The sequence below is a fragment of the Daldinia vernicosa genome (genome assembly GCF_022497035.1).
Source record: "Daldinia vernicosa strain CBS 139.73 unplaced genomic scaffold F5Y00scaffold_18, whole genome shotgun sequence".
Classification (NCBI taxonomy): domain Eukaryota; kingdom Fungi; phylum Ascomycota; class Sordariomycetes; order Xylariales; family Hypoxylaceae; genus Daldinia; species Daldinia vernicosa.
Window position 1 is genome coordinate 298,306 of NW_025953934.1, and position 27,558 is coordinate 325,863.

Below are 27,558 nucleotides of genomic sequence, written 5' to 3' on the forward strand. Positions count from 1 at the left end.
ACGTTGAAGTTTATATTAAATCTTAGCCTCATCTCGGCGCCTGTAGCTGTCAGATGAGGAAAGTTCAACTGGCTGCCCGTTAAAAAACAGGCTTTGCCATTGAACGCGTTCTCATCGTTCTCATCATCCTACATCCTAAACATCGCTTCAGACGACGCATGGCCAACAATCAACGCTTTATCTTAGTAACAACATTAACAACATATTTGCTTTGCTTCTGCTTCTAAATATTTGCTCTGTCGTCAATCTAGACGACGAGCATTGTATTAATCAGGCGTTATGGCATCATCAATCAACGAGTATCATGTCTCTGCAAACATTGGTCCTAGTGCTGGACGACCGCAACAGCATCAGCGCTCTAAATCCAAAGGCAACATTCTCAAAACTTGGATACACAGACGAAACAATTCCGATGGCTCTCCTCTACCACCTACCGATTTAATCCCTCCAAACTATGTTCCAGAATCATCCTCATCCAGACAAGAGATAGGTGGATTTCCAAATTTCTCTCGTCCGGCTGCCCTCAGCGAGATCCAGCAGAATCAAATTAGCATTGTTCCTCGATCACCACCCAAACAGTACGAGCTACCGAGTGCTCCATCATCCCCAACCAAGAAGAGCTACAACACAGTATCAGCGAAACCAATGACTACGAGGGAAGCGGAGAAACTGGCCAAGCTGGCCAAGCAGAACGAAGGCAAACCTAAGAAAACAAAGTCCGCCACGAACCTCGTAGGCTTCCTAAGTCGCCCCAAGAGTACGAAGAATCTACAAGCAACGGCTACCGAAGACGAGACGCCTTTCAAAAAGAACAAAGAGAATCACCCCCCCTATGATACACCCCAGCGACCTCCCATCTATGCTCAATTCGCGAGCGGCGCGCTAGAGAAGCAGACTGATCAGGATTGCGCGAAGAAGAATACCCACAGCCTGGATGTCCCTAGCTACCCCTCCTCGAAGAGTGGCGGGTCGAGCACCCGCGCCGGAAAAGAAAGACCTAAATCGTACCACGCGCCCTTCATCCAGTCCCCCGACATGCGGAACAGCGGGAGCAGCGGCAACAGCGGCAAGACCTCGCCGTCTAAGATACACCGTGGTCTCAGACTGTTCACCGGCGGCTCCGGGTCGCAAAGCAGGCCCACTTCGGCCGGGCCTGTCGAGCCCGTCCTCGACCCCAAAGACATCGACAAGCACCTCGAGGCTATGCTAGACCGAAGAAATATTCCCGAGCACCAGAGGTACAAGATGCGCAACCTGGCGGATACTATCAAGATGGAGTTCATAAGGCAGGACTGGGCTGAGAGCCGCGGCCTGCATAGCGCTCGGCCCGAGAGCCACGGTAGCGACTCGAGCATCAGCGTCGCGCAGGCGAACGAGAACCGCAAGACGAAGAAATCCCGAGGCCGGAGCTTTACATTATCGCGGGGCAAGAAATCGGGCACGTCTTCCCCCAAAAAGCAGAAGGGCGAAGGCTCCATAGGACGGCACTTTCGCAGCCGGTCCACGGACAGCGTCGCCAGCGAGCGGCCTTGTTCCGCGGGGTCGGGTACCGGTGGCGGCATCTTTTCCAAGGTGAAGTCGCAGCAGGGCCCCGTAGACTTTGTCGCCTACCTGCGTAAGGTCCAGAAGCCGCAGTCGGTGGAGGTCGGCAAGCTACACAAGCTGCGCCTACTGTTACGCAACGAGACGGTGGCGTGGACGGAGGAATTCATACGACAGGGCGGGATGCAGGAGATCGTGGCGTTGCTGCATCGTATCATGGAGGTCGAGTGGAGGTATGTTGAAAATATTGCCACTTCTTTTTGCTTTGACCTTTGACTGGACAGCAATGCTAATTATGAAACAGAGAGGAACACGAAGATGCTCTTCTGCATGAAAATCTCCTCTGCCTTAAGGCGCTGTGCACCACAGCCCTCGCACTGCAGTACCTCAATTCGATCCAGGCAACGCTGTTCCCGGCCCTGCTACACATGCTCTTTGACCCAGAGAAGAAGGGCCCCAGCGAGTTCACCACTCGCAATATCATCACCTCTGTGTTATTCACTTACATACAATCTGCCGCCCCCTCTGACCGTCCTGTCCGCGCCAAGACGGTACTTGGCCACCTACGCGACCCAGAGCCGAATGAAGCAGAACGACCAATCGGTTTCGTCCTCGATATGCACCGAGAACGTCCCTACCGTGTGTGGTGCAAGGAGGCCGTTGGTGTCACCAAGGAAGTATTCTGGATATTCCTGCACCACCTCAACGTGGTCTACCTGCCGCAAGAAAAGGAGGCCAAGGAAAGGGCTGGCCCGTCCGGAATCGACAGCGCTACTTACATGCAGACGCATTTCCCGCAGGAAAGGCCCCCGGTCCCTGCTGCCCCTTATGTCGGCGGTGTCGAATGGGATGCTACAAACTATCTAGCTTCGCATCTCGACCTCATGAACGCGATTATTGCCTGTACCCCAACAGCAGAGGAGCGCAACGCCCTGCGCGGCCTGTTTAACATCTCGGGCTGGGAGCGCTGCATGGGAGGCAGCTTGCGCCTCTGCAAGGAGAAATTCTACCCGGGCGTGCATGACGGGCTACGGACCTGGGTAGCCGCCGCGGCCGAAGACGGCTGGGACGTGCGAGGCGTGCGCTATGGACCGCCTGCCGAGTCCAAAAGCCCGCGCAAGAACCAGGCGGGAGGCGGTGGGAATAAAGGTAAGAAAAAGGAGGAGGCGCCGCCACGGATCGACATGCCAAAATTCAATCTTGGCTCCGACGCTGCACGTAGCGCGGCTACTCCCGCAGCACGGTCAAGCGAGAACTGGCTCTCGTAGCTTCGCGAAAAACCTGGTTGCAGAGCTAGGGGCCAACAGCACCGACGATCCTTTTGGAGAAAGAATAGAGGACGCCTCGTGCTGGAAAATCATAGTGCTAACAACACATTGTCTTGGCTAGGAGTCTTACGCAGAGCTGGATGGCGGTATTCATGTCAATGTACTGTATTTGGAGTTTCTTCATTGGGTCTCAGGGGTGTTTTATTCGCGGGAGGGGTGTTTTTTTTTTTCGTTGTCACGCCTCATGATATTGGGTTTCCATCTTTCCTCATCACTTGGTAATGAAGTCCGGTTGGACACACGGCTATTCACACGCGGTACGCGGTAGATTGAATGATCATGACGCTTATGACTAAGGCACAGCTCAATGAATCAAATGACTTTGGAGAAGCCTTGTCGTCTGTGCCGTGTTTCTATGCTTGATTGCCGCGACTCGTACGATCTCGTGCTCCCTTACCATTTACGTGGCTGACGCACCTGTTAGCTGCTAAGTAGGATCAATGATTTTGGTGGTCGAATCGGGTGTTTAAGACCGCTTAAGGGGCCACCTCTCAAACATAGGGGCGGTGAAGGTTCAGTAGACACACTCGAGCACGGCTGGGGATATGCCAGTCAACTGGAGATGCATAAGCCGCGTTAAAGACAGCCGAGACAGTGTGACCATTAGAGAGCCCAGGCGATCTATACTCAGAATAATCTTTAATTATCTAACGCCCCAAAACCCACCGTCCTATGTTGTATATCCCATAGCAGGAAAGAACCCAAGCGATAGCGGCACTCAAAATAGTCCCAGAAGCCAAGCTCAGCTAGTCCGTTAGTAATGGTAGCTCGAAACGACTATTTCGTCCATGCTTGACCGCCATCGGCGACGTCCAAGACATACGCTTCGCTTCATCTAGTCTCAAAGTGGATATAGCAGGTTATTGCTCTGAGCTGGGTGTAAATTTTGCATAACCATGTCGCGTGCTTCATCTGCCGGAGGGCCCGACATACGGTCAGCTTCGTAACGCTGGCTAATTAATGCCAAAGACCTAGAAAGTTGATCTGCATCAGTTCAGGGTGTTCTACCAAGCTGGTACATGACATGGATACTTATGTTATGAAATGTGATATAATTCAGCCTGCAAGTATTAGCCGCCGCAGAGGTACAGCCATGTGATAGGGGTGATGTCGTTTTCGTCTAGACGAATCCTAACACACCGAGGAAGTGTTCTAGACTTGTGTTGTGTAATTGTAATGTTGTTCACTAGCAAAGATCTTCAAGAAGCTTGTGCGTTCTGCCCCAGCTGTATCCGCCGACTGACGTGGTTTAAGCCGTCGTCGACAGGCTTCACGATAGGCCAAGATGACTGAATGACACTTATGTATCCAGGAGAAGTTTGGTTCAGGGAGAGAGATTGCCCAGACCAGTGATCTGCAATGCATACTAACCCGACCTAGAAGAGCAAATTCGATTCAACATAGCTTCGCAACGACACTACTCCGTGAAGGATTTCACCCCGGAATCGCGGAATCGAGGCCAACAGTATCTAGATTTAATTGACGTAACGTAACTCTTATTGAGAAGAGTCTCCCATCTGTCTTTATTTGGTTGGTCCATGGTTGGAAGCGTCTAATGCTAGCGAGACGTTGCGTCAAGTGGCCTCTATAAAATATGACATGTCGTTTTTTTGTTGCGGAGCCTCAGTTAAGGGCGAGCCAATCATCTGACAGCCCGACAAGGAGAGGGTAGATCCTGTAGAATGATAGTGCAATAGAAGAGGTAATTTCTCCAGTAAAATGGTATTGGAAAATATGCGAACCGGGGAATAGAACGCTCTCCGAAGATATCGTGAGGGGCCTGATGCAGTCTGGCGACTCGACCGACCCACCAACAGACAGGGCCTTTGTCCCCAGGTCCGCGAAGTGATGGCTACTGCAGGAATACTCGGCTTGGGTCAGTCCACCAGCTTCAATAGGCCCGGAGATATGGGCGTAACTCAGGAGGCTGGCCATGGACGCGGTACTCATAACCAATAAACCGTCATGCGAGGAACCATGTATGTCAACAGAAGAGTTTTAAGCTCAAGAAGGTGGTAGCTAACCGGTTGGTCGGCAGAGACCACGGAGAACAAGGACCCTGGAAAATGAGCATGGGAACCAATAGAAAAGGAGAAACTAGAAGCCAAGTAACGGTAGGTAAAACCAGAAGATCCTAGATCAACCTCAAATGTTAATGTCATGATCCCGGGCCCCTGGGGTTGTTTCTTCAACAACCTTGATAAGGCACGAGGGAGCCCGTGATGACGACGATCAGGTTCCCAAAAACTCCAACGTCGTCACAAATTTGCTGATGTATGCATTTGAACCAACCCAAAGTTGGTGACCGGTGAAAATGAAGAGCGAAATGAGTGTTATTCTGTTGAAGCCTCGGGTTTCGGGTCGACGGTATTAGACCGAGGACCCTGCTCGCGATGTAACTTGCGTAAGTGTTTCTTTGCATTAGGTACACATACCTACATACACTACATGTATAGGTATAGTCATGTATATAGTAGGCTATTTCCATGGGTATGAAAGAGTTACGTTAGTGATATCGTGTCGGGTTGCTAGATGCGTAGAATGGTTAAGAAGATCTCGAGGGGGCTGAATAATAACGACTCAGAATAACGTCAAAAAAAAGGTGGCGCACCTACCAGCATAATTGTTCGTAGACTGCGCCAGTTATTTTGACGCTATTCTGCGACTTCCAGTACACATAGTTACCAGGTAAAACCTAAAACAAAATCTCCTGGGTTAGGTAGTTCCCAACTTAGAGTAATTTACGTAATCAGCCAGCTCTTGCCAAGCTGGACCCGATCTTCCCTGATAGGTCTAAACCTATTTTCTTTCCCTCTATTCCGTATTGGAAATACTATTTTCTGCTAATGCACCGTAGTCTATTTTATAAGAGGTACCTAGCGCAATATGTTTATACACATAAGGTACATAGTAGTTGACCTTGACCTGACTGAATATATTTTATGTAACCTTTGTAAGTACGCGTATACAATCGCTGTACCTGGACGATATAAATGCCTAGTTATAGCATATTGAAGCATGTGAAAGACCAATGATGGAAACGGAATCTACCGAGTATTATCCCCTCCATCCCAAACCTCCAAACGCTCATAGGCTTATGCCGTCACTTGCTTTTTTCCTTTTTTTTTTTTTCTTGAGTTACCCCTCTTACCTCTTCCACAATCTTGTGTTACCATAACTAATCAATCTTATCAAATGCTGGTACATGCTTTTACACCTGCAGTTAGCGGTCGATCCACGTACCCAAGGTTCAAGTCTACATCGTCACGACCTGCTAGGTTAGGTTAGTGAGTTCCATTCTTAGCTGCTTGCCTAAGGGTTTTTTCAACCATGCCTTGGCAGCGGCTTGGCGCGCATATCTCTCCCTATCCATCCCTGGTCTAGAGCCTTTTTTTGAAGTTTTGCCTACCTTTGCCTGCCTTACCTACCTAAGTTGGTTGTACCATACATCACGTATTTCCCTACCACGCAGCCACGTTCATCCCTTCGTCATCACACTGCGCACTACGCATTACGCCTCTCTATCTTGAATCGAGAACAAAGTCCCTTGTCGACGTATCGACATATCGAATTAAACCTGGGGGTTTCAGGTCAACTTCGGCATTTCCCACGGGGACTAGGCCCTTGGTCCTGGCCTAAGCGTCGCAAAAGTATTCCGCATTTATTCCGTATTGTACATAGGTAGTAAGTCATCGAAGCCATCGAACGAGTAACCCGGTTCGGGTTTGCACCTTGCAGCTGAAGTCGAGGAATTCTCCCTATTGCCCCAATTGCTCCGCCGTTTATTCAATATACAATCTCGCCGCCCACACTACCAAGCGCAACTCCACATCTGCGAGTCCTTGCAGTCTTTTGCAGTGCCCTGTCAGGCGTGCGCCGTTCTAGTACCAGTTACGGCAGGGCAAGTTCCAGCGGGCTACCGTGTTAGTCGGCCCACATTTACCAATATCAACATCTCCATCAAACTTCCTGCAAATCGTGCCGGTCCGAGACCAGCCTGCCAGTCCAGCAAGCCAGAGAAGCCCACCGAGCCAGTTCCCGCAGTTCCTGCAGTTCCTGAGACCAGAATCGTTGGAACCCTGCCCGTTTTTGTTGTGCCGACGAATCCCAGGAGTTCGGTTGGTGACTACTAGGACTTGTGCGCAGGACCCGAAAGCTGACCACCTTCAAATTTGCCCAAAATGTCAATAAAGTATGTATGAGCCTCTTCTTGCCTATGTAATAATTGTAATTCCCGTCGACCTGAGCCCCAACTAGCCCTCAGCCCTCCCCTTCCCTGTTCCCCCATCCGCGACTTTTCCATCAACTTTTAGGATGTGATATCTATCTCTATTCTCCCTGAGAGCATTGCTCTTCCTTCCGCGGTCCAATTTGCACCGTCCATCTCTCTCGTCCATCTCATCGTCATAATGGATTACGGCCTTCACGACCAGCATGCGTCATACATCCTTAGTCAGAGTAGCCGGGGCGAGGAGGACACTAACTTAGAAGCCAGCTGGGTTATGCTATCTCGGGCCGGAGAGATAGAGCCGCTGCCGCACGAGACTATTCTACATAGGACAAGAGGACGGATAGCTCTTAGCATAACCGCTCCGAATCAAGCAACCGATGTCCCTCCCCTCAATATTAAGAGTGAGAGCGGAACGGCGTACATAACGAATCAGAGAGTAAGTATTAATGTTACGCTTTACAGCATATGAATCGAACGATAAGATTAACGTTCATCTCAGTTGATCTACCTACCTTCCAAGCCTACAGATCAGTTCAAGTCCTTTTCATCTAAAATACTAGGGTGCCTGGATAGCCGCATGTGTTCGTCGTGGATCGGGCCTTGGTACTGGGAGGCCAATGTGCGCCCGGTTCCTGATGGCAATATCCCTCCGGAGTTTCCGAGAGTCAATGTGAGATTGACGTTCAAGGATGGTGGTTCTAGCGAATTTGAGTCCAAGTTTGTGGAACTTAAAGCCCGTCTGCACCACGCGGCACAAATCGCAGAAGAGTCGGGCCAGAGCAATTGGGCTCAAACCGTCCACGACGAGCAACTACCAGAATATAGCGGTCCTCAGGGTGGTGGTAACCCCAGTCAAGTAACCGAGGTAGCTCGACGAGCGGATGAAGCAGCTCGGGAACAGCAGGCCCACCAACAAACTCCAGACGAGCCCCCACCAAACTACGACGAGGCTCAGGCACAGGCGGTCAGCATGCGTTTCGACGAGCGTATGCGGGAGGAAGCAGAAAGACAATGACAACATGCTTGGCATATTAGTTGTCCCAGGGCTTATATGCTGTCGATAAATTCGATTGCTTGGAGGCCCCTAACAGAGCGTCATTTATCTAAGTCGATATGAAAAGAATGTGATACCCTCGCCAATAAAGACGTGGCTTCCGGTATGTTAGTGCGGCCGCTCTCCGCGTGGCTGCATACCAAATATTGCTTTGAATTCTATCCTGTTGGTGCATTCGTATACTAGGTTATCACGAAGCCGACTCTGTGGAGGAAACCGAGAGAGAAAGGAGTTGATGCTTATGCTTGCAGCCACTCAGGTAGAGGACAACGTTTGTGTCTCCAGTACACGACCGTAGCTTATGCGCAGCATTCTGCCCTCCTGACGAGGTTTTATAACCGGTGGTTTCTATATGAAGTAACCCCTAAACATTTAAGTCGGTGTTGAAGAGGATACCGACCCGTACAAATTACTTCGTGCACATCTACCTACATTACCGCGCCAGGGTGGGGGGCGGACATGATCTCAGGGATTATGTCACCTTATAAGATTATTTTAAAAATCTGAATATTATTACAATATCCCGACATGATCACCAGGATAATATTGCATATCGAATCATTTCGAGTCTCCGTGACGATGTTCAAAGAAAATAGCCTCATGTTCAAAATAGTCATAAGGATCGTGTTGAATTCGACATAATCTCAGCCTTCCAAGACCATTTCAGCCTTTAAGATCATTTCAGGCTTCCGAAACGATCTCGGGGATCATTTCAGCCTTTCTAAGATGATCTCGGCCAGGCAAGTATGACTTATTATACCTACCTCGAATTGCACCTGCCTCCCCTTATTGCGGGCTTATATACTGCAACAACAAGCCAGCTATTGTTTCCCGTAAAATCGTAGCAACGTAAGACTTAGCTCAATCGTAAAACACGTAGACTTCTAATTGTAATTGTAATCGTAATTATAATCGTATCGTACTTGTAAGCCTGTAATTCGAGCCTCACCTGTGATGTTTATTTTCAACTATTCGTAATAATAATATGGTGCTATGTCTAAATAGATATATGCGCTTATATGTTTTTTCCATTATTTTATTAGATACTCATATACCTAGTACTATTATATATTTTTATACCCTATATGCTTATATAATGTTGACATGATCTCAGGATTTCGAAATGATCTCCGGGATCATGTCGGAGGTACGTGACTATTCCAAAAAAGTAAGTATCTTATTTCTTAAAACCCTTATATTTTACATACAATTTCGGAACTTCGTGACTTTGTCTTTTTGAATATGATGTATTTTTACATAATCGTCTCCAATTCGAAAGGATCACCAAATCGCATGAGGGTCTCGGCAACAACATTGCTCATTTATAGGATCGTCAAAAGCTGGTCTCTTAATTGAAATCATTTCGAATCGTTAGGACTATCCCTGAGATCATGTCGGCCTCCCACGCTGGCGCGCTAATGTAGGTACCTACCTACTAGGACATATAAATACAATTTAAACATAAAGTACCTAATCTTGGATTAATACCCGTAAAATGCGAATATTTCTACATATATCCCATATCGTTGCTTCCACGTGAATTTGCCCGACCAGCCGACTTTGATTGGTATCTATTGGTACGTACCTCTGGCTTGGAGCGCCGATAGATCGGTCGAGTATCACGTGATAAGAACTTTAAGCCGCAGCCAATCAAAATGTCTCAATTGGCGATGCTCTATTTTTCTCGGTTGCCAACGTTCCTTGGAGACTGCATTTCATCATCAACCCACGTTCATCCCCGAAAACAAGGCATTGCAACTGCCCGCCAACCGTTTCGAGCACAATGGGTATCTGGGACACTATCACCGACCTCGTCGAGGCGGCCAAGCCATGGACCACCGCCGAAGCCGAAGCTCCAGCTGAGGTATGATTTTTCCCCCATCGAAATAGCTCCAAACCGGGATTCCACCGGCTTCTATGAGCGCTTAATACCTACGTCATTACGACTTCGGGCTGTCTCGTATACCTTCGTCCGTAACAGAAAGTAACTGATAGTTCCATAGGAACCCCAAGAAGAGGAACAGCCCGAAGAGAAGGAGGAAGAGGAAGAGGAAGAAGAAGAAGAAGAGGATGAGGACGAGCCCAAGGACCCAAAGGAGCAGTTCGAAGAAGGTTTGTCGCACCCCCGACGTCACCAACGCATACGGAATCTTGTACTTGGGGTGATGCCGATGCGCAAGCATTATTGTCCCGAACGTACTACTCGCATTGTATGATGAGATATTTGCTGACGGTTATGTATATAGAATGCAAGAACTCTAAGCAGTGCCTGCCAGCTAAGCACCACTATGACGAATGCGTCGAGCGTGTAACAAATGCCTCGAATGACGGAGAGACCGATGAGGACTGTGTTGAAGAATGTAAGGGTACCCTCCGCACCGACTCGAGCCATGACTACACTAGGAAGAATATACTAGGAAGAATATATTCGAGAACCCTACCCGTTACGGACTATAAACTGACATAAGTATTCCCTACAGTCTTCCACCTCGTGCACTGCGCAAGCCAATGCGCAGCTCCCAAGCTCTGGTCTGTCCTCAAATAGTCAACGCAAACCAGCCCCGAGAACCCCCCGGCATCAGGCACGATATATCTATAGAACACCTAGAAGCATGTGCTGGTAGGTTTTCGGTCGGGCAAGCCGGCTATCATTGTCTGACTCCGGTTAGATGGTCGAACGGTGGTGGCCTTGTAACACGATTTGCGGCTCAAAGCGGATGACATGCAGCCGGGGTACCTTAAACCTCCTCCCCTATGTACCATACACGGCATTCACATGAATAGATCTCTGTTCCTCAATTCTTCAAACAGATCTGGTTTCTCATTCATATTAAGAAGTTTGCTTATTAGTACAACTCGAAACATCAAGTGAGAGTATATGAAGGTTTATACTTGCCGACGAGCTCCCTTTCGTGGACATAGTTATGTTGTATGTGCTTGACCCTGTGCCAATTAGGAAATACTTGAGCTACCTATCTACAAGTATGTACTTGGTGTCTTATTAGATACCCAGTTACCTGTTCACCCTTGAAATTTTATCGACATCGTATGATGAAGTATAAGAGATTATATGAACTACCACCAAAAACTCTTAGTTGTAACGACATATTAACGACTATGTTAAAATGAAGATGAGAAATATAATTATATCTTAAGAACGTTAAGCCATGGTTTATATAGGAATTGTAGATAAGATACTTAACTATCAGGTTTATAAAGTAGTTTCACCTCGATTGAATATAACAATGCGTTTACCTCGGTACTTAGGTAGGTAAATAGCGATACCGCAAGACGTTTAATAAGTTGAAGTTTGCTTCGTAAATTTCGGTTCGGTACTATAGCGGCAAAGGGTGGTTTTAAAAAACGGTTATTTATATTTATAATTATTTACTTAAAAAATATTGTTTTTATTTAGATTATCATTTTTAGGTGGAATATTGTTTTTAAATTTAAAATTAAGATTTTTTTTTAATTAAATAAAGTATATAATGTTAAATAATAAAATATTTTTACGTGTATATATTAAACTTTAATTAGTTTAATAATAAAACCTGTAAATTTGTAAATTTTGTAATATATTTAAAGTTTATTATTCGAATTAATTTAAGTGTAAAAAAAAAAAAAAATAAAAAAAAAAAAAAAAAAAAAAAAAAAAAATAAAATAAAATAATTAAAATTTTTGTTATTTTTTAAGAAACGATTATTTGTTAAAAAACAATTTTTTAAGAAATAACGTTGCCTTTTTAATAAATAATGTATATAGGAGGTACGGTATTTAATTAAAGAATCGTTTTTTAAAACCACTTTTTACCGTTATAATATTTAATAATTACTATAACGGCAAAAGGTGGTTTTAAAAAACGGTTATTTATATTTATAATTATTTACCTAAAAAACATTATTTTTATTTAAATTATCATTTTTAGGTAAAATATTATTTTTAAATTTAAAATTAAGATTTTTTTTTAATTAAATAAAATATATAATGTTAAATAATAAAATATTTTTACGTATATATGTTAAACCTTAATTAACTTAATAGTAAAATCTGTAAACCTATAAATCCCGTAATATGTTTAAAGTTTACTATTCGAATTAACTCGAGTGTAAAAAAAAAAAAAATAAAAAAAAAAAAAAAAAAACAAAATAATTGAAATTTTTGTTATTTTTTAAGAAACGATTATTTATTAAAAAATAAATTTTTAAAAAATAACGTTGCCTCTCTAATAAATAATACATATAGGAGGTACGGTACTCGGTCGAGGAATCGTTTCTCAAAACCACCCTTTGCCGCTATGGTATTATAACACCCCCTTTCAGGCGTGTTGCATGTGATCCCTAGCTAATATGCAGCCGAATCACATAAGAACATCTTTGTGAAAAAAGAATGGCCGAAAAACAAACATACCAGATGTCGGAAATGGACCGATTATGTGGTGGTCACTTATATACAATACAGATGGGCTACATGTATTGTACAATTTCATGTAGGGCACAACACCTAAAGCATAAAGTCTTCGAGACTCGAAGAGAGTTAAGGAAGGTTGCGTTACACGGGGACGTGGACTAGATGCGGTAGGTTCCCCAGACTATTGGCCAATCAGAGCTCTAGAGAAGACCGTTTAGAGACATTTGAGTTGTATTTGAGTTGTACAATACATAGCTGAAACATTGAAACCCTAGTGTACTGCTGCTACTCTGCTACTTCGCTAACCGCCTTATACCTACCCGAAGCGCACCTTTCCTCGCTAGCGATAGAACCGACGGTTTAGTGGGCTTTTCCAGGGACGAGGCCCCTAAAGTTCAACAGGATCTTAACGATTAAGCTATGTGTACCATGCATCCCTGACGAGCCTCGTAATACACATACGTACTAACCGTTATATTACTACCTATGTATGTATTAATCTAAAAACTGCCGGCCGTCGTACAATTCGTTGGTGTCGATGTGAGACTGGTACAATACATACCACCACGTGCAGGACGAGTCGGTTGTTGGTTTTATCTAATATTTTCCAACAGTAATAGCTCGCTCGGGGTTATTGTCCAAATCTAGACCAACAAGGTGTTAACGATGATACACCTTGCCTCTCGTTAAACTAACTGCCTTCATTTTCTTATCTGGTCATTTCTTTTCCTTGCCTCCATTTCAAATACCTATCGTCTCTCCACAATGCGAACTTGATGTCTCCTCCCTAAGGTCCGGATACTCGAAGGTGTTTGCGATATTCGCTTTTTCACACACACATACACACATACAAGTCAGCTGAGCTGGACTTGGAGGATCGACGCGCGGGGCGTATGTATGTTGGACGAATACAAAAAAAATTAATTAATTGTATTAAGTAAGAGCCTGGAACTCTTAAGGAAGGTTACCCAGCCCAGCCTCAAGCAAGCAAGCCACCCCGAAGCGCCGCAGGACGGAAAAACGCAAGGAAGGAGCCTGGAATTGGAAGCAACGAGCGCACACAATGTCTCGCAGCAGCAGCAGTCGCAAGCCATCTTCGGACGCGGCTGTCGTTACAACTACAACGCCAGCAATATTCGACGACGAAGCCGTTAAGAAGGCGGCCCGCGACGAGGAGTACACCCTCGACCCCATCGGCACCGGTTCGTCCAGCAAGTCCTCCTCCTCCCGTATCAAGGGTGGTGGTCATCTACGGCTCGCTTCGAACTCGACGGACGACGGCGACGAAGCTACCGCGGCGGCGCGCATCGCTGCGGGACAGACGCGCGACAACACGGATAGCGCTTCGATCGAGAATGGCGATAGTGTCGCGTACAAGGTGTATAAGCGGCGGTGGTTTGGGCTCTTACAGCTGACGCTGCTCAATATCATCGTCAGTTGGGACGTAAGTTACTGCATCGTTTTTGTCTTAAATCGGCTTGGACCCGTTGCAACAAACCTGGTGGCAGTTAGTTTGTACGCCGCAAGATATAGTTATATATATATATAATTATATATATTCTTTTCTTAAAAACGGGGGCTATATATTCTACCAATCGGTAGTTGGTATCTACCTCTTCACTATTCGTCTCTTTACATGCCACAGCCTTGTCCCTTGTCTTGGCAGAATGCTGTGTATCACTTGTATCACAGCAGACACAGCAGAGACGGCATCATTGTTACCTATTGTTTTGTTCTGTCATACCCACCACCACCTACTTAACTAACCATCTATATCCATCTTCTAGTGGCTGACTTTCTCCCCGGTCTCACAAAATGCCGCCGCTTACTACGGCACCACCGAGTCGGCCGTCAACTGGTACTCGACGGGCTTCCTGTTCGCCTTCGTCGTCATCTTCCCCGTCACCATCTACACCCTGCACTGGGGTCCGAAGCCCTCCATCATCGCCGCCGCCGTGCTGATCCTCGTCGGCAACTGGATCCGCTACGCCGGCTCTTACTCCCGCGACGGCGGCAGGTACGGCGTCGTCATGTTCGGCCAGATCTTGACCGGCTTGGCCCAGCCCTTCGTGCTAAGCGCCCCCACGCGGTACTCCGATATGTGGTTCACGGATAGAGGCCGTGTTGCCGCTACCGCTCTGGCTAGTCTGGCGAATCCGTTCGGCGCCGCGCTCGGACAGCTCATCGTGCCGTTCATGGTCGCCGGACCGGCTGATATCTCTAACGCCGTGCTCTACGTCGCTATTATCGTATGTCCTTCTCCCACGCAGCTTATTATCCTGTATTATGATATTAACCATATTAACCAAAAAATCCCCCCTTAGTCCTCCGTAGCCGCACTCCCATCCTTTTTCATCCCAGCAGAGCCTCCCACACCCCCCGGCTCATGGTGTTCCACACCTAAAGCGTCCTTCCGCTCCTCGCTCCAACTCCTGAAATCCATCGAGATCTGGCAGGTCCTGATCCCGTACTCCATCTACGTCGGCTTCTTCAACAGCATCTCCACGCTTCTCAACCAGATCATGATGCCCTACGGCTTCTCGTCGGACGACGCCGGCATCGCCGGCGCCCTGCTCATCGTCGTCGGGCTCGTCGCCGCCGCCATCTCCAGCCCCATCCTCGACCGCACCAAAGCCTTCCTGCTCGCCATCAAGGTCGCCGTCCCGCTCATCGCCCTGTCCTACCTCGCTTTCGTATGGATGCCGGGCACCCGCGACCTCGCCGGGCCGTACGTCGTGCTCTCCCTCCTCGGCGCCTCGAGCTTCTCCCTGCTGCCCGTCGCCCTCGAGTTCCTCTGCGAGCTGGGCCACCCCATGAGCCCGGAGATCACGTCTACGATCGCCTGGGCGGGCGGCCAGCTGCTAGGCGGCGTCTTCATCATCGTCAGCGACGCGCTCAAGGCGGGGCCGACGGCGGATCCGCCGCTCCACATGGACAACGCGCTCGTGTTTACGGCGGTCGTCGCCCTGGTGGCGGTCGTCCCGGTCGTGGCGCTGGGCATGTTTGGGCAAAAGGAGAAGTTGGCTATTAGACGGGTGGGAAGCGGGAGTAGTAGTAGTAGTAGTGGTGGTAGTAATGGTAATGGTGGTAGCACTCGGGCTGTGAACGATAGTCCTGCGTGATACGATAACTACATTACGATGGGTCACGATGGGATAGGATGGGCGGCGCGGGACGGGTTTTTACGGTCAGATGGACGGACGGACGGACGGATGGATTGGAAGACGTAGTGGTGTCTGTCCGGTAGGTCGGTGGGCGGCTGGATTACTTGATGGCAATACCCGAATGGGAAAAATCTACTTCGGGAGGGAGGGGGGTTTACGGACAAGGACTCAGACGTGGACGCGGTTTCTTTCTACAGTCATCCCGCTATATTATCTCTCTCCGCCCCGGCCCTAGCGAGGTAAACGGTTTTCAAGCCGTCTTGCCACACTAACCTTCACGATCCGGTCTATTTTGTCCGCGGAGCCATGAGCGCGGGAAGACGGAGGTGGGGTGATATTCATGTCTTCATGCGTATGCTTTTATTGTTAGTAGTAGTAGCGTGTTATTCCTGTATCTATCTATACCCCGTAGTGCGCATTAAGTGTATTTGCTATTGCTCATATTTGAGATATATCGGGCTTTGGCAGATGTATGTATATTGTATATTGTATATCTATCTGTTTGTTTGAGTAGCCCCTTATGGAATCGTGTGTAGGGGTAATATAAATGTGATACTAATTATTATAACTAGGTAGGTAGGTAGTTTGATAGTTGGGGGATCGGGGTATATAATACGATACCCGTGGATCAAAATGCCATCCCCTTCATCAAGACGTGCTATAATAGTCTAAACAACGTTTCGCTCTATCGGTCTACTTCCCCTCCCCAAGAGCCGCCTCCCAAGCAGTCCTTAGCCTCTCAAGCTCAGCCCAGCACTTGCGTCCGTCCTCCTCAAACTCCTCTCTCTTCTCCTCCGTCAAGTCCTCAGCATCCCACTTGCGGCCCCGAAGCTTATGCAGGACCCCGGGGGTAGGATCACGCTTCAGCGTCTCGCGGTTCTCGACTACGCCCTCCCAGCCCCAGCCGTCGACTTCTGCTTTCTTAGGCATGACACGGCCTGACCGCGTTGCGCAGGTACCCCACTTGACACGCTCGGCGTTCAGCTCGTCGAGGGAGTCCTGGTCCGCGAGCGCGAGCCAGGTCGATGCGCATGCGCCGAGGTACGGTTCTACGGGGTGCCAAGGGGAGCCGAACCAGCGCGCGAGGTACATGGCGGCGTAGTAGGCCCAGTACAGGAGCCAGCTAAGCGGGAAAAGCGGCGTGCAGACCACACCGGGGTGGGAGAGGTAGAAGCGCGGTTTTACGGGTTTGTCGGCTGTGGCAGGGGAGGAAAAGTATGGGGAGGATACCTTTTGTACGGTAGGGAGATCCTCGGTTAAGCAGAGGAGGTCGGTTATGCGCTTGCTGCTCTCGTATGGGGGCTTGTATTGCCGTGCCTGGAAATCATCGAAGCTGAGGTGTTCGTGGCCGGCGTCTATTGTACTCGTCCAGATAACTCGGCCTCGTGGTTCGTTTGGTTGTGAGCGGCTTAGCAGAGGTAACAGCTCGTGTGCTAGAATATAGTGTCCGAAGACATTGGCGCAGAAGACCTCAGCCAGTTCAGGCGGTGGCGTCTTCAGATCGGCAGCAGATTTTCCAAGCAGCTTCTTCTGGTCGAGCGTAGCAGCCGGCAGAGCCTTTTTGAAGATAGGGAACGTACAGCACTGTACGAGCCCAACTTGGAGGAATTGCTTTGCAAATAAGATCCAATCTAGGCCGGACCAACCGCCAATGCCCGCATTGAAGAGCGCGACATCGAGACGGGGTATTTTCACATCTGTAACTAAGCCAGTCGGATCGCTCACTGTACCATGGACCAATTGCTTCGCGGCGCCGTATACCGAACGGAGGTCGCACAAGTCGACCTGAATACTGAGGATGTGGACTCGAGAGATGGCGGTCTGAGGGTCGTAGTCGTGGCCTGCTCGAGACCGAAGCTGCTGCGAGGTTTTTGCCGTCTTCTTTAAGTGAGCGCGTAGGGAGAGGATGGTATCGCGGGACTTGGAGACGGAGCGTGTTGTAGGTATAAGAATAAGATGCGAAGATAAGGATCGCGAAGCAAGGAACTCGTCGATTATTCGTTGACCGATACCAAGACCGACGCCACTACATAGTCCTTCGTCTAAGATACAGTACTCCCATATGTGAATTCCCACGTGGCATAAGGAAGCGCATACCTATTAGCTCCAGTGAGCAGGACGAAGAACTGTTCGTGACTCGCGGCCCCTGCCCACGGTGGAGACGCCATCGTCGGCTAGGTACTTGGAATAATACCCCTTTACCCCCAAACAAGGTAAGTAGAGTCGATAAGGTATCAGTAACCCAGCGCAAATGTATAATCGTATGCGATATGAGATAGAAATTGGGTGATTTTGCTTGGTTCCCCTTACCGACACGCGGTGCGACTTGCAAATATTAGGCAATATCAGGTACATAATCCGTAGATGAATTAGGGCGGTCAAAACGGGCGAAATCTACAAGGTCCAAGACCAAGTCTAAGACCACGACCCAGACCCTGACCCAGAGCAAGCCAGATCAACGAAGGTGGAGCGATGGTCGTTCGGGATCAAGTGGAGTCCCGTAGCGTAACATCGCGAATGCGATTGTGCTTCCATCTTGGAAATCAATCGTCAGTTCATTCTACGATGTTTGTTCCAAGTTTTAGGAAATTATTAAAACGGAATGGTGCATGGAAATTTAATTAATGATTGTATGTAGAAGATTAGGATGCGGTGGTGCACAGTAAGCAGGTAATACTTTCCATTAAGTTATCTGTACGTCATTTATACTTAACTAGATGCTTTGAGTAACATGTATTTTTTTTTAGGTGTGTAACACCGACAAGCCAGGTACTTAAAGCATGTTTCAATGTTGCTTAGGAGTTTATTAATTGGTCATAAATATAGAGTAATAAGACATAGAGCAACAAACCGTTGCGTACTGTGTAGGTTACCCAAGTACCTAAATGTAAGTAAAGGCATGGAAGTTAATGCAGTGTCGACCTCGGCAGGTTAAGTGCCTAGGTGCGCATAATAGAACAATTTGCTTACACATACCTATGTACACTTACACGTGCCTAGCCTAAGAGTTACCTATCTGCCTTGTTTCATGACTCTAGCCGCCCTACTATTTCCGACTTGACAGCTGATATAAAAAGAAAAATTTAGTTATTAGAAATAACCGTTACAGTAAGGTTTGGTGGAGAGATGAAGAGATGAGCCTCGGATGGTTATCACGATATCTATAAAATTTAAGGTTATGCATAGGCACCTCTCCTTCCCTTACAGGCCTTACAAGCCTTGCGAATTACAGGGTGATACATAAGATAGGCTGATTCGGTACTGGGCGTTAGCAGTATTATTATTAGGTGGAACGTCATCTTCATCTCGCTTCCTTCGGCTTGCCTAACTTGATCATCTTCTTTTTATTTCACTCTTTCTAAATCACAACTTCATACATAATATATACCTCCAAGGTGCGCGCAATTGTTTGTTTGCATATTTTATACATAGTATCGTCATTCAACTTTATCTATATAATTAAGTCATCATTACTCGTCCGGTTGCACATAAATTCCATAACATCATAGTCGAACCATCTGCGCCTCGGTGTAATCTTCTATTCGACTTGATAAGACGCGAACGCGGCCACATCCGACATTCCATAATTCTATACCTGTCTTTCGCTGCATCCTCATTTTAACTCGCGACTCGTCAAGTTTTCAAGATGAACAAACTACCAATAGACATAGCCATGACTCGGCTCGCACATACGCTCCAGACTGGCTTGCTGCCCGACCAAGTCTGGATGGTCATTAGCTGGATAGCCTTCTTTTTTGTGCGTCCCAATTCTACTGGCCCTTTGCTCCTATACATTATACATTTTACTAATAGTCTTGTGTAGAAACTAGCCAGTTTATCTTTCGCTGTCCCTATTCTTGGCCTAGTCGTCTTCGACTTCTGCCTTTGGATCTATCGACTGAATCAACCTCAGCCTCAGAACGCCCTACGAACAAATCGCATTTCGCACAAGGCTCCCGGTCATAGCGTTAACCCAACGTCACCCGCAAGTGACATTGGCTCCGCAACAGCTCTGGCTGCTAACGCGAATACGAGTCAGAGGCGTACCATTTACTCGGATCATGCGAGCGACTAACCCGAAAAATACGTAGTTCCTCTACAACAACATAATTGCGACAACCATATTTAATAGAACATAGATAAAATTTTGTATCTCTTCCTTGACTACGAGATTTGGGACAGGACTTTGATCAGATCGCTGGTGACCCCCATTGCCGTCACCTCTCCTCCGGCGCCAGCGCCTTGTATGATTAGAGGATTCGCGCCGTACCGTTTGGTGTAGAAACTAATAATGTTGTCGCTTCCTTTGAGGGCCGCGATCGGGTGCGATTTGTCGAACGTCTCGAGGCCGACTTTGACGGCGTTTGCACCCACATCAATGCTGCCCACGAACCTTACTACTTTGCCTTGTTTTTCCGCTGCGGATTTGGTTTCCTCCATTTGAGAGTCGAACTCGGACAACCGCTGCAAGAACTCGTCTCCACTAGCGACTGACTCCAGCTCCTTCGGGATCAGGCTCTGTACGGGGAATGAAGTGGGGGATTCGACGGGGAGGCCCGCCAATCGGGCAAGTATTGTCAGCTTCCTCGCCACATCAAGTCCGTTTAGATCGTCCCGAGGGTCTGGTTCCGTGTAACCCAATTCCTTCGCTCGCTTGACTTCGGCAGACCATTGGCCACCAGAACCCTCGACCGGAGCAAAAGAGTTGAAGAGGAAGGACATTGTACCGCTGAACACACCTTCGATCTTAGTCACTTCGTCGCCAGTCTCTATAAGGTCCTTGAGCGTCGAGATAACAGGGAGACCAGCTCCGACAGATGATTCGTGGTAGACCTTGGCTCCAGACGTAGCAGCAGCCGTGAAGATATCCTGCCATAGCTTATACGAACCCGAAAAGGCCTTCTTGTTCGGGGTGACGATGCTAATACCACGGCTTAAAAAGAGGGGATAGGTATCCGCGACGTCTTGGGAGCTGGTGTTGTCCACAAGAATGACCTTTGATGGTGCCGCAGCTAGGTAATCGGCCACCTGAGGCAAATTCAAGGGCGATTTAGTCGAGGCGGCGAGTTCTTGGAGGACGTTCTCGGTAGCTACAGAGTAGTTGTCATTGAAGAGAGCCTTCTTGCTGGTCGAGATATAGCAGAGATCCAGCTTAGGGGTCGGTCGTCTTTTAGACAAAGCCTCGAATTGGGAAAGGAAGCATTTGCCAACCCCCCCAGCACCTGTAAATAGTAAATAGATTAGCCAATTAAATCACTATTCAAACCTATTTATTAGTTCGTAACATACCGATGATAGCAACAAAGACTTTGTTAGTTGCCGTCATATTGTGAGTAGTCAACGGTTATACTTCAAAGTAAATTGTGTATTTTGCAAGCTTTCAATGTGTAGGGACGTGGGGTAATTTTATGTACCTAAGATACAAAGCCGATCACGGCTTTCGCGGGGCATTTCAAGGCCTAAAAGTTCAGTGGTACGGTTGACCAGACGTACCACTGTGCCAAAATGAAAAAAGTTATGCGAACTTAGCTTAAAAGGGTAGTTAGCCACAAGTTAGTGCAATTAGCTCGATTTATTACGGTACTTCGCATTTTATATAGGAAAAATGAATCATTCTTTATAAATACATACCTTATAGCATTATATATCATATGCTTTAATAGGGTATTCTTATTTTAAGATCAACCAATCAACTTAAAGGATTCAATTGTCAATTCAATTTCAACTACCAATACCACATTTACACATACACATTTGAATGACTTTACATTTTTAACAGTCACTACGTTATGACTGGTATCGTTTAATAGCCACAATTAATGCGAAAACAATGATCCAAGTTGCATTTGAATCGGCCTCTTCGTTGTTGTGTTATAGTAGAATCAAATAGCAATTGTCTTTTGGGGGGTAGCCCAGATTTCAAAAACAGTCTTTAAAAAGTTCATATTTTCATTACTAGTTTGTACTATTACATATAGATTTGTATGTGAAGCTACTTAATAGCCATACTCAGTTGAGCCGCCCCACTTAGTGCCGCGCTACTATTCATCATCCCAAAGACCTATACCCGTATCTTCGAATAAGGCCTTTTCATTTACATTATAATGGTATAACAACACGACGTATAAGCATGCAACTTGGATTCTTATTTTCGCATCAATTGGGGCTATTGAATGATACCAATTGTATCGTTTGAATCGTTGTTTTTGGAAAGTTATCTGAGTGTGTAGTGTGAGGGGGTAGCCATTATACTGGTTAAATCAATATATCTATTACAATAAGCCGTAATGAGGCTTGGAAGTACACATTTAATATCTTCTAAATTGTGGCAAGTGACCTCCTACCAACTTTAGTTTAGTCTACGATTATTTTTTTTCATTTTGGCACAGTGGTACGTCTGGTCAACCGTAAGTGGGCTTAAGTGGAGCAATTGAACACAAAGCCTTGTCGGGAACTGCCATTCAGCTTAGGCGCGGGCAGGCACAGGTACCTTACCTAACGTATTTTGTATAAGCTGGCGTCATCCCGCCTCACCAAACGGCATTTTAGCTATTACAACATTCTTTTCATATCCCGAACACCACAACCCGACCTGCGGAACTAATTACTTTCGCACGCAATCCCCGTTCGAAATGCCACAAGATCCGAATCTTTACGGCCAACGGCCCGCCAAGCGGCAAAAGAAAGGGATCCCGCTTTCCAGCTCTCTGGACTTTGCTTCTCAACTGACCTCCCTCCTCTCAACGCCCGCCTCCGACCCATCATCATCAGCCTCATCCTCTGCAGTAGCCTTCGGCCGCGCCCGCCCTTCCAAAAACAAAGACGACATATTCTCCGTCAAGGCAAAGCGGAAAGCGGGCGCTTCCACTTCCACGGCAGAAAACGACGACGGTAAAGATGGCGCGAAGATCCAGCTCAAAGAGGTCCGCGGCACCGAGGACGAGAAGCATGAACTCGCGCGCGCGCGCCGCAAGATGGAAGAGAAAGCGCGGCTGTACGCCGCCATGAAGCGCGGGGATTACATCGCGAAGGAAGGCGAGGCCGCGCCCCTCGTCGACTTCGATCGCAAGTGGGCAGAACGGCATCCCGAAGACGCCGATAACAACAACAACACGTACTCGAGTTCCGGAACAGACGACTCAGACGCAGATGATGCCGACCAGGAAATGGTCGAGTTCAAAGACGAATTCGGACGTACCCGCCGCGCCACCCGCGCCGAAGCAGCCCGGTACGAGCGGCAGCGGCACCGCAGCGCCCTCGGCGCCGCCGAGCTAGAAAGCATGGCGGCGAAACCCACCAAGGCGCCCGAGCGCCTGATCTTCGGGGACGTGATCCAATCCGCCGCCTTCAACCCGGAAGACGACACGCGGACCAAGATGGCGGACCTAGCCGCGAAGCGGGACAAGTCGCCCACGCCGCCGCCCGACGCGCACTTCGACGGGCGCGCCGAGATCCGGACCAAGGGCGTCGGCTTCTACCAGTTCAGCCACGACGACGAGGACGCGCGCAGGCGGGAGATGGAGGCGCTGGAGCGGGAGCGGGATACTACGGAGCGGGTAAGGCGCGAGAGGGAGGAGCAGAAGGAGAAGCGGAGGAGGGAGATCGAGGAGCGCCGGAGGAAGATTGGCGCGAAGCGCGCGGAGAAGATGGCGGAGAGCTTTTTGGATGGGCTGGCGGGGGAGATGGGGACGTCTGGTGCTGGTGCTGGTGGGAGTGGGAGTGATGCTGGTGGGAAGAGGAAGGAGTCTGAGGAGGGGGGGCCGCAGAAGAGTACTACGTAGTTCGTGATAGCTAGCACCGACGCTGACACGAAGGGTTGCTTTCTTCTACCTAGGTACCTATCACTTATCACGAAAATACACATATTTTCGTAGCTGCGGACGACTACATAACGCAATAGCTACGGGGAAGGGATACATGTGTTACGGAAGAATAAGGATTAGTTTAAGATTAGGAATTTGAATATGATACCCCCTTTTTATCATAACCCACCCAAGGTGCCTGAAGCAGCGTTAACAAACGAGCGTAAAAGTATAGATTGACTGATAGTTAGACTTATAATAAGTAGTATATAAATTAAGTCATCATATCGCGTATTATATACACATGGTCAATGCCTACCTAACCTCGTCAACCTAGCCTGATCCAATACACACAAACACAATCCACGGGATTCAAGTTCCCTGGTAGTAAGGCTCGTACTAAGTATCGAGACTCGATAGACGCCCTGTATGGCTATAACTATATAGCATAATATATATATATATATGGTAGATATTTATGTGATGTGTGTGAAGAAAAGCCGCTCTCCTATCAACAGCCGCTACCAAGGAAACGTATCTCGCTCCCGCCATCGTATATCCAAACAACGCCGTAGCCCGAAAACACACGCCCGCAAATAATAAGTATGGGGTCGACGGAGAAGCGGGAATCGAAGTCGCCCGCTAGTTTTCCCCTGGAAACCAATAATACAAGTGCCGTTTGCCCCGTAAGCAAAGTTCCCCTGAACGCCCAAATATATATGCGCCCTCTTCCCAGATAATCATGCTATATACAATAGGTTTTCGTCCTCTTCGCTTTAAGCCGTTCGAAGAGTGAGGAATGAAAATGATGATACCGCATAATAAATCCTGGCCATTTAAGAAAGCCACCACATGCAGCCGCAATCACTCATATCGCTTCCCATCCCAATACCACCCCCGCGGCCTCCTATATGGCGCTTCACGACTCTGTCCTTCGAGGGTCCTGATCCAAACGCTCCTTCGTTCTCATTAATGATGATATCGACTGTCTTTCCATCTACTTTTACTGCTTCTGCTTCATTGTGCTCATTAATCTGAAACTGGCGGCACCAGGGCTCAGACGCTGATGAGTCGGCATTACGATGCTCCTCGACCTTGATGACCCGCGGGTATGGGGGTGGGTAATTTAGGGGCATAGGAAAGTCTTGGTCGGATATGCTACTAGACGTAGCAGTCGAGGAAGTATCGGTTGGGTTCGGAATGCCATCAGAGGTCGCAGTAGTCGCATGGTGATCTTGGGGTGCGCTATAAGGAATATCCGAAGGCGCTAAACTGCCGCCGTTCTCGACACCTTCAGGGGCCCCAGTAACAGCCGCGCCGGACGTCGTACTTCCAGTGAGAATATCCTCAGTAGTTGTGGGCGATGGAGGACTTGGCATCGGTCTGATACTATTATTTTGATTTGCGTAGATAAAAGCTTCCAAGATGGTGTTGTCCCAATGGCAAATCCATATGCGGTCTCCGATTTGGGCACCTTTACGGTTGGGACCACCGCCATACAGCGTCCGACGATGGGGAGTAGCAGACGGGGAAGAAGAGGAGCTAACTGATAAGGCCTGATCAGGAACGATGACAGTTTTATTGTAGGCAACCTCGAAATTCCACGCCGGACCTCGAGCACCTTCGTGCATATCATTGACAAGCTTCAGTCGCACGTCAGTTAAGTCAGGCGGCTGCATCCCCCAAAGGTACACGTTATTTTTCAAAGTCGCGCTCTCGTTATAAGAGAACCCTAGTGAATAGTCAGATGTTTCCGGTTCACCAGGTAATCTCTTGATGTCCATGCCAAGCTGGAAGAAAAAGAGATCGCAATTCCATGCTTGAGCTAACGTCGAGTCAGTAAAGCAGGTATTAGACATTCGATTGTTCCGGAGAGGTAAGGAAAATTGGCCTTCTTGTAAAGGTAGTAAATCTGACGGTAGGGTACTGAGAGGTTGTGTGTCCCAGTTACCCGGATTTACCATTGGTAAAGACGGCCTAGTCATCAATTTAGCATTCAAAATCCAAAGAGCAAGAAACGGCGGGACGTTCTTACCCATCCTTATGCGATTTATTCTTCGAATCGGAGCGAAGGAGAGTCCCAATGACAGCACCGAGTATCACTCCCATCAAGACGAGGACGATGCCAGCCAGGACGATGGCCCAGCATGGAACAATTCCCCAAACTCTCCTTTTCGCGGTTACTTGCCAGTCCTTTGGCAACTTTTTCTCGTCTTCAGCTTCTTGATTAGTCGTAACAGCAGCATTTAATTCATTCCGGCTGTTCTCAGATGTAAAACTCCTAATAGATTGTCTAGATTGGGGCGAGGATAATTCGCCTAGATCCTCAGTAGACCCGAATTCGGGATTTCGAGTAGCCATCCCGATACCTCCAGCACCCGCCGGGATGGCCAACATTGGCTGCACAGGCGCTGGCGCTGGCTGAGGCGTTTCCACGCCCAACGCCTTTCTAGTATACGCTTCTTCCGGATATCTCGTGTAAGGAGGTAGCTGTTCCGTATGGCCATCAGGACCAATCAAATCAGCCACGTCCTCTCCATCCGGACCAATTCTTCTTTGGTAGTTGTCCGGCGCTCCAGGGAACCCGACATTAATTTCCGCCTGTACCGGCCCGCTGGATATTCCACCCGTTTCAGGTACGGTGTTCTGCGGATACATGCCGTACGGATGCGCCGGCCCGCGAGGCCCATTGTACGACCGCTCAGAGACTGGTACCGTTGACATTGTCGCTAAACTAGCCGTTCGTGCCACTCGAACATCCTGCGGATACATCTGGTACGGGTGAGAAGGACCAGAGGGTCCATCGTACGGGTCTTCAGGATCAACAAACGGCGATGCAGTGGAACCGCTCGAAACTCTACTTAGAGAATTTCTTCTTAGAGACCTACTATCCGACTCAGAAGACGATCCATCGTGTTGCAAAGCCAGAGATTCGCTCCGACGATGCGGCTTTGTAATACTCGATGGACGTGGTGGCGGTATTTGTGTCGTTGGTACATCTTGCAGCGCCGTCGCAGGTCTCGGAGTTTGAGTGTTTGTCGCATCTACCGGGCGAAAGCCGTCGGCAACTACCATGGCCTGCAAGTCATAGTCCTCATCGTCCCTTTGTGAGGTAGAAATCCTCACCGAGGTTCGAAGCGACGAAACGCGGTTTAATTCGGAGGATTTGTTGTCCTCAAAAGCCCCCATTGCCGGCGGTAATTCCAGAGGATTGCTGTTTTACGCGCGAAGAATGGGCAGAGATGCCAGTGCAGCATCAGAAGCACGGCGAACGACGATCCCGGGCCCAGAAGATCATCGGGCAGACTGATGAGAAAGCGTGCCGGGTTGTTATTTGGTGATGTTTTATTTTTCGCTTTTCGCTCGTGGTCAGGTTCCTGTCGAGTCCGGTCGATCGAGAATACCAATTGCAAGTTGTCAGGTTGTCCGGTTGTAGACAAATTGTAGACAAATGAATAAAACCCCCAGCCCAGCAAGTAGAGAACAGCCGTTCCTAGTGGGAGTGGCTAGTGTATTTTACAGGTTCGGCACAGGGAATCCCAGTAACCCCAGCACAAATCAGGGGCCAAATACTGGGACTAGCGGGTTTCGGACTTTCAAGAGAGGGGGGAAGCAAGCCTGAGCAAATACAGTGCCGTACCCTCCAGGGAAGAATTATTGCCAACCTAAACTCTCATTGGTTCGTACCTACCTAATATACATGTATATACATGTACGTACCGTATATATGAATACTGATATGAATATATCGTATAATATTTCCAGCACACTTCCAAGTTTTTTTTTACATGCCTTACATGCCTTACATATGGATCTACCCTCAGGTAGGGTGATCTGGATAAGATAGCAATCTAGGACTATGGACCGATAGAAGGAAGGATAGGGTTGCTTCGATCCCGTCCACGGATGGCATTCTTACTACTCACATACATATGTACGACACCCACGACTGATGATCACCTTTGTCATAGCCAACATGCCTATCTATACCAACTAATTTGTACATACACTAGATGTAAGTTTGTAGGT

At 48.0% G+C, this 27,558-nt stretch overlaps 9 protein-coding genes across 9 annotated transcripts; 6 read left to right on the forward strand and 3 right to left on the reverse strand.

The window, feature by feature from the left end:
* Window positions 1-156: 156 nt before the first annotated feature.
* On the forward strand, window positions 157-3,113 carry F5Y00DRAFT_50275 (armadillo-type protein). Its single transcript, XM_048013740.1, has 2 exons — window positions 157-1,775; window positions 1,847-3,113. The coding sequence occupies exons 1-2, from the start codon at window positions 280-282 to the stop codon at window positions 2,808-2,810; spliced, it is 2,460 nt and encodes an 819-aa protein (XP_047865702.1). The 5' UTR covers window positions 157-279; the 3' UTR covers window positions 2,811-3,113.
* Window positions 3,114-7,279: 4,166 nt separating this feature from the next.
* On the forward strand, window positions 7,280-8,116 carry F5Y00DRAFT_261220 (uncharacterized protein; the record flags this gene model as incomplete). Its single annotated transcript, XM_048011168.1, has 2 exons — window positions 7,280-7,537; window positions 7,601-8,116. The coding sequence occupies 2 exons, from the start codon at window positions 7,280-7,282 to the stop codon at window positions 8,114-8,116; spliced, it is 774 nt and encodes a 257-aa protein (XP_047865703.1).
* A 1,527-nt stretch (window positions 8,117-9,643) lies between these two features.
* F5Y00DRAFT_234802 (Non-heme 11 kDa protein of cytochrome bc1 complex) lies at window positions 9,644-11,339 on the forward strand. Its single transcript, XM_048007470.1, has 4 exons — window positions 9,644-10,019; window positions 10,159-10,267; window positions 10,402-10,515; window positions 10,636-11,339. The coding sequence occupies exons 1-4, from the start codon at window positions 9,939-9,941 to the stop codon at window positions 10,698-10,700; spliced, it is 369 nt and encodes a 122-aa protein (XP_047865704.1). The 5' UTR covers window positions 9,644-9,938; the 3' UTR covers window positions 10,701-11,339.
* Window positions 11,340-12,946: 1,607 nt separating this feature from the next.
* Window positions 12,947-16,185, forward strand: F5Y00DRAFT_234806 (MFS general substrate transporter). Its single transcript, XM_048007471.1, has 3 exons — window positions 12,947-14,007; window positions 14,351-14,812; window positions 14,888-16,185. Exons 1-3 carry the CDS (start codon window positions 13,627-13,629, stop codon window positions 15,683-15,685), a joined length of 1,641 nt encoding a protein of 546 aa, XP_047865705.1. The 5' UTR covers window positions 12,947-13,626; the 3' UTR covers window positions 15,686-16,185.
* Window positions 16,186-18,390, reverse strand: F5Y00DRAFT_234807 (uncharacterized protein). The gene is made up of 2 exons (XM_048007472.1): window positions 17,825-18,390; window positions 16,186-17,753 (listed from the first exon to the last, which is right to left on the reverse strand). The coding sequence occupies exons 1-2, from the start codon at window positions 17,893-17,895 to the stop codon at window positions 16,421-16,423; spliced, it is 1,404 nt and encodes a 467-aa protein (XP_047865706.1). The 5' UTR covers window positions 17,896-18,390; the 3' UTR covers window positions 16,186-16,420.
* Window positions 18,391-19,172: 782 nt separating this feature from the next.
* F5Y00DRAFT_50502 (uncharacterized protein) lies at window positions 19,173-19,847 on the forward strand. Its single transcript, XM_048013741.1, has 2 exons — window positions 19,173-19,484; window positions 19,551-19,847. The coding sequence occupies exons 1-2, from the start codon at window positions 19,374-19,376 to the stop codon at window positions 19,800-19,802; spliced, it is 363 nt and encodes a 120-aa protein (XP_047865707.1). The 5' UTR covers window positions 19,173-19,373; the 3' UTR covers window positions 19,803-19,847.
* F5Y00DRAFT_50505 (homoserine dehydrogenase-domain-containing protein) lies at window positions 19,721-21,119 on the reverse strand. The gene is made up of 2 exons (XM_048013742.1): window positions 21,017-21,119; window positions 19,721-20,949 (listed from the first exon to the last, which is right to left on the reverse strand). Exons 1-2 carry the CDS (start codon window positions 21,051-21,053, stop codon window positions 19,892-19,894), a joined length of 1,095 nt encoding a protein of 364 aa, XP_047865708.1. The 5' UTR covers window positions 21,054-21,119; the 3' UTR covers window positions 19,721-19,891.
* Window positions 21,120-22,246: 1,127 nt separating this feature from the next.
* F5Y00DRAFT_234811 (uncharacterized protein) lies at window positions 22,247-23,807 on the forward strand. Its single transcript, XM_048007473.1, has one exon. The coding sequence runs from the start codon at window positions 22,360-22,362 to the stop codon at window positions 23,506-23,508; it is 1,149 nt and encodes a 382-aa protein (XP_047865709.1). The 5' UTR covers window positions 22,247-22,359; the 3' UTR covers window positions 23,509-23,807.
* Window positions 23,808-23,818: 11 nt separating this feature from the next.
* On the reverse strand, window positions 23,819-27,070 carry F5Y00DRAFT_234813 (uncharacterized protein). The gene is made up of 2 exons (XM_048007474.1): window positions 25,565-27,070; window positions 23,819-25,506 (listed from the first exon to the last, which is right to left on the reverse strand). Exons 1-2 carry the CDS (start codon window positions 26,716-26,718, stop codon window positions 24,366-24,368), a joined length of 2,295 nt encoding a protein of 764 aa, XP_047865710.1. The 5' UTR covers window positions 26,719-27,070; the 3' UTR covers window positions 23,819-24,365.
* Window positions 27,071-27,558: the final 488 nt, after the last annotated feature.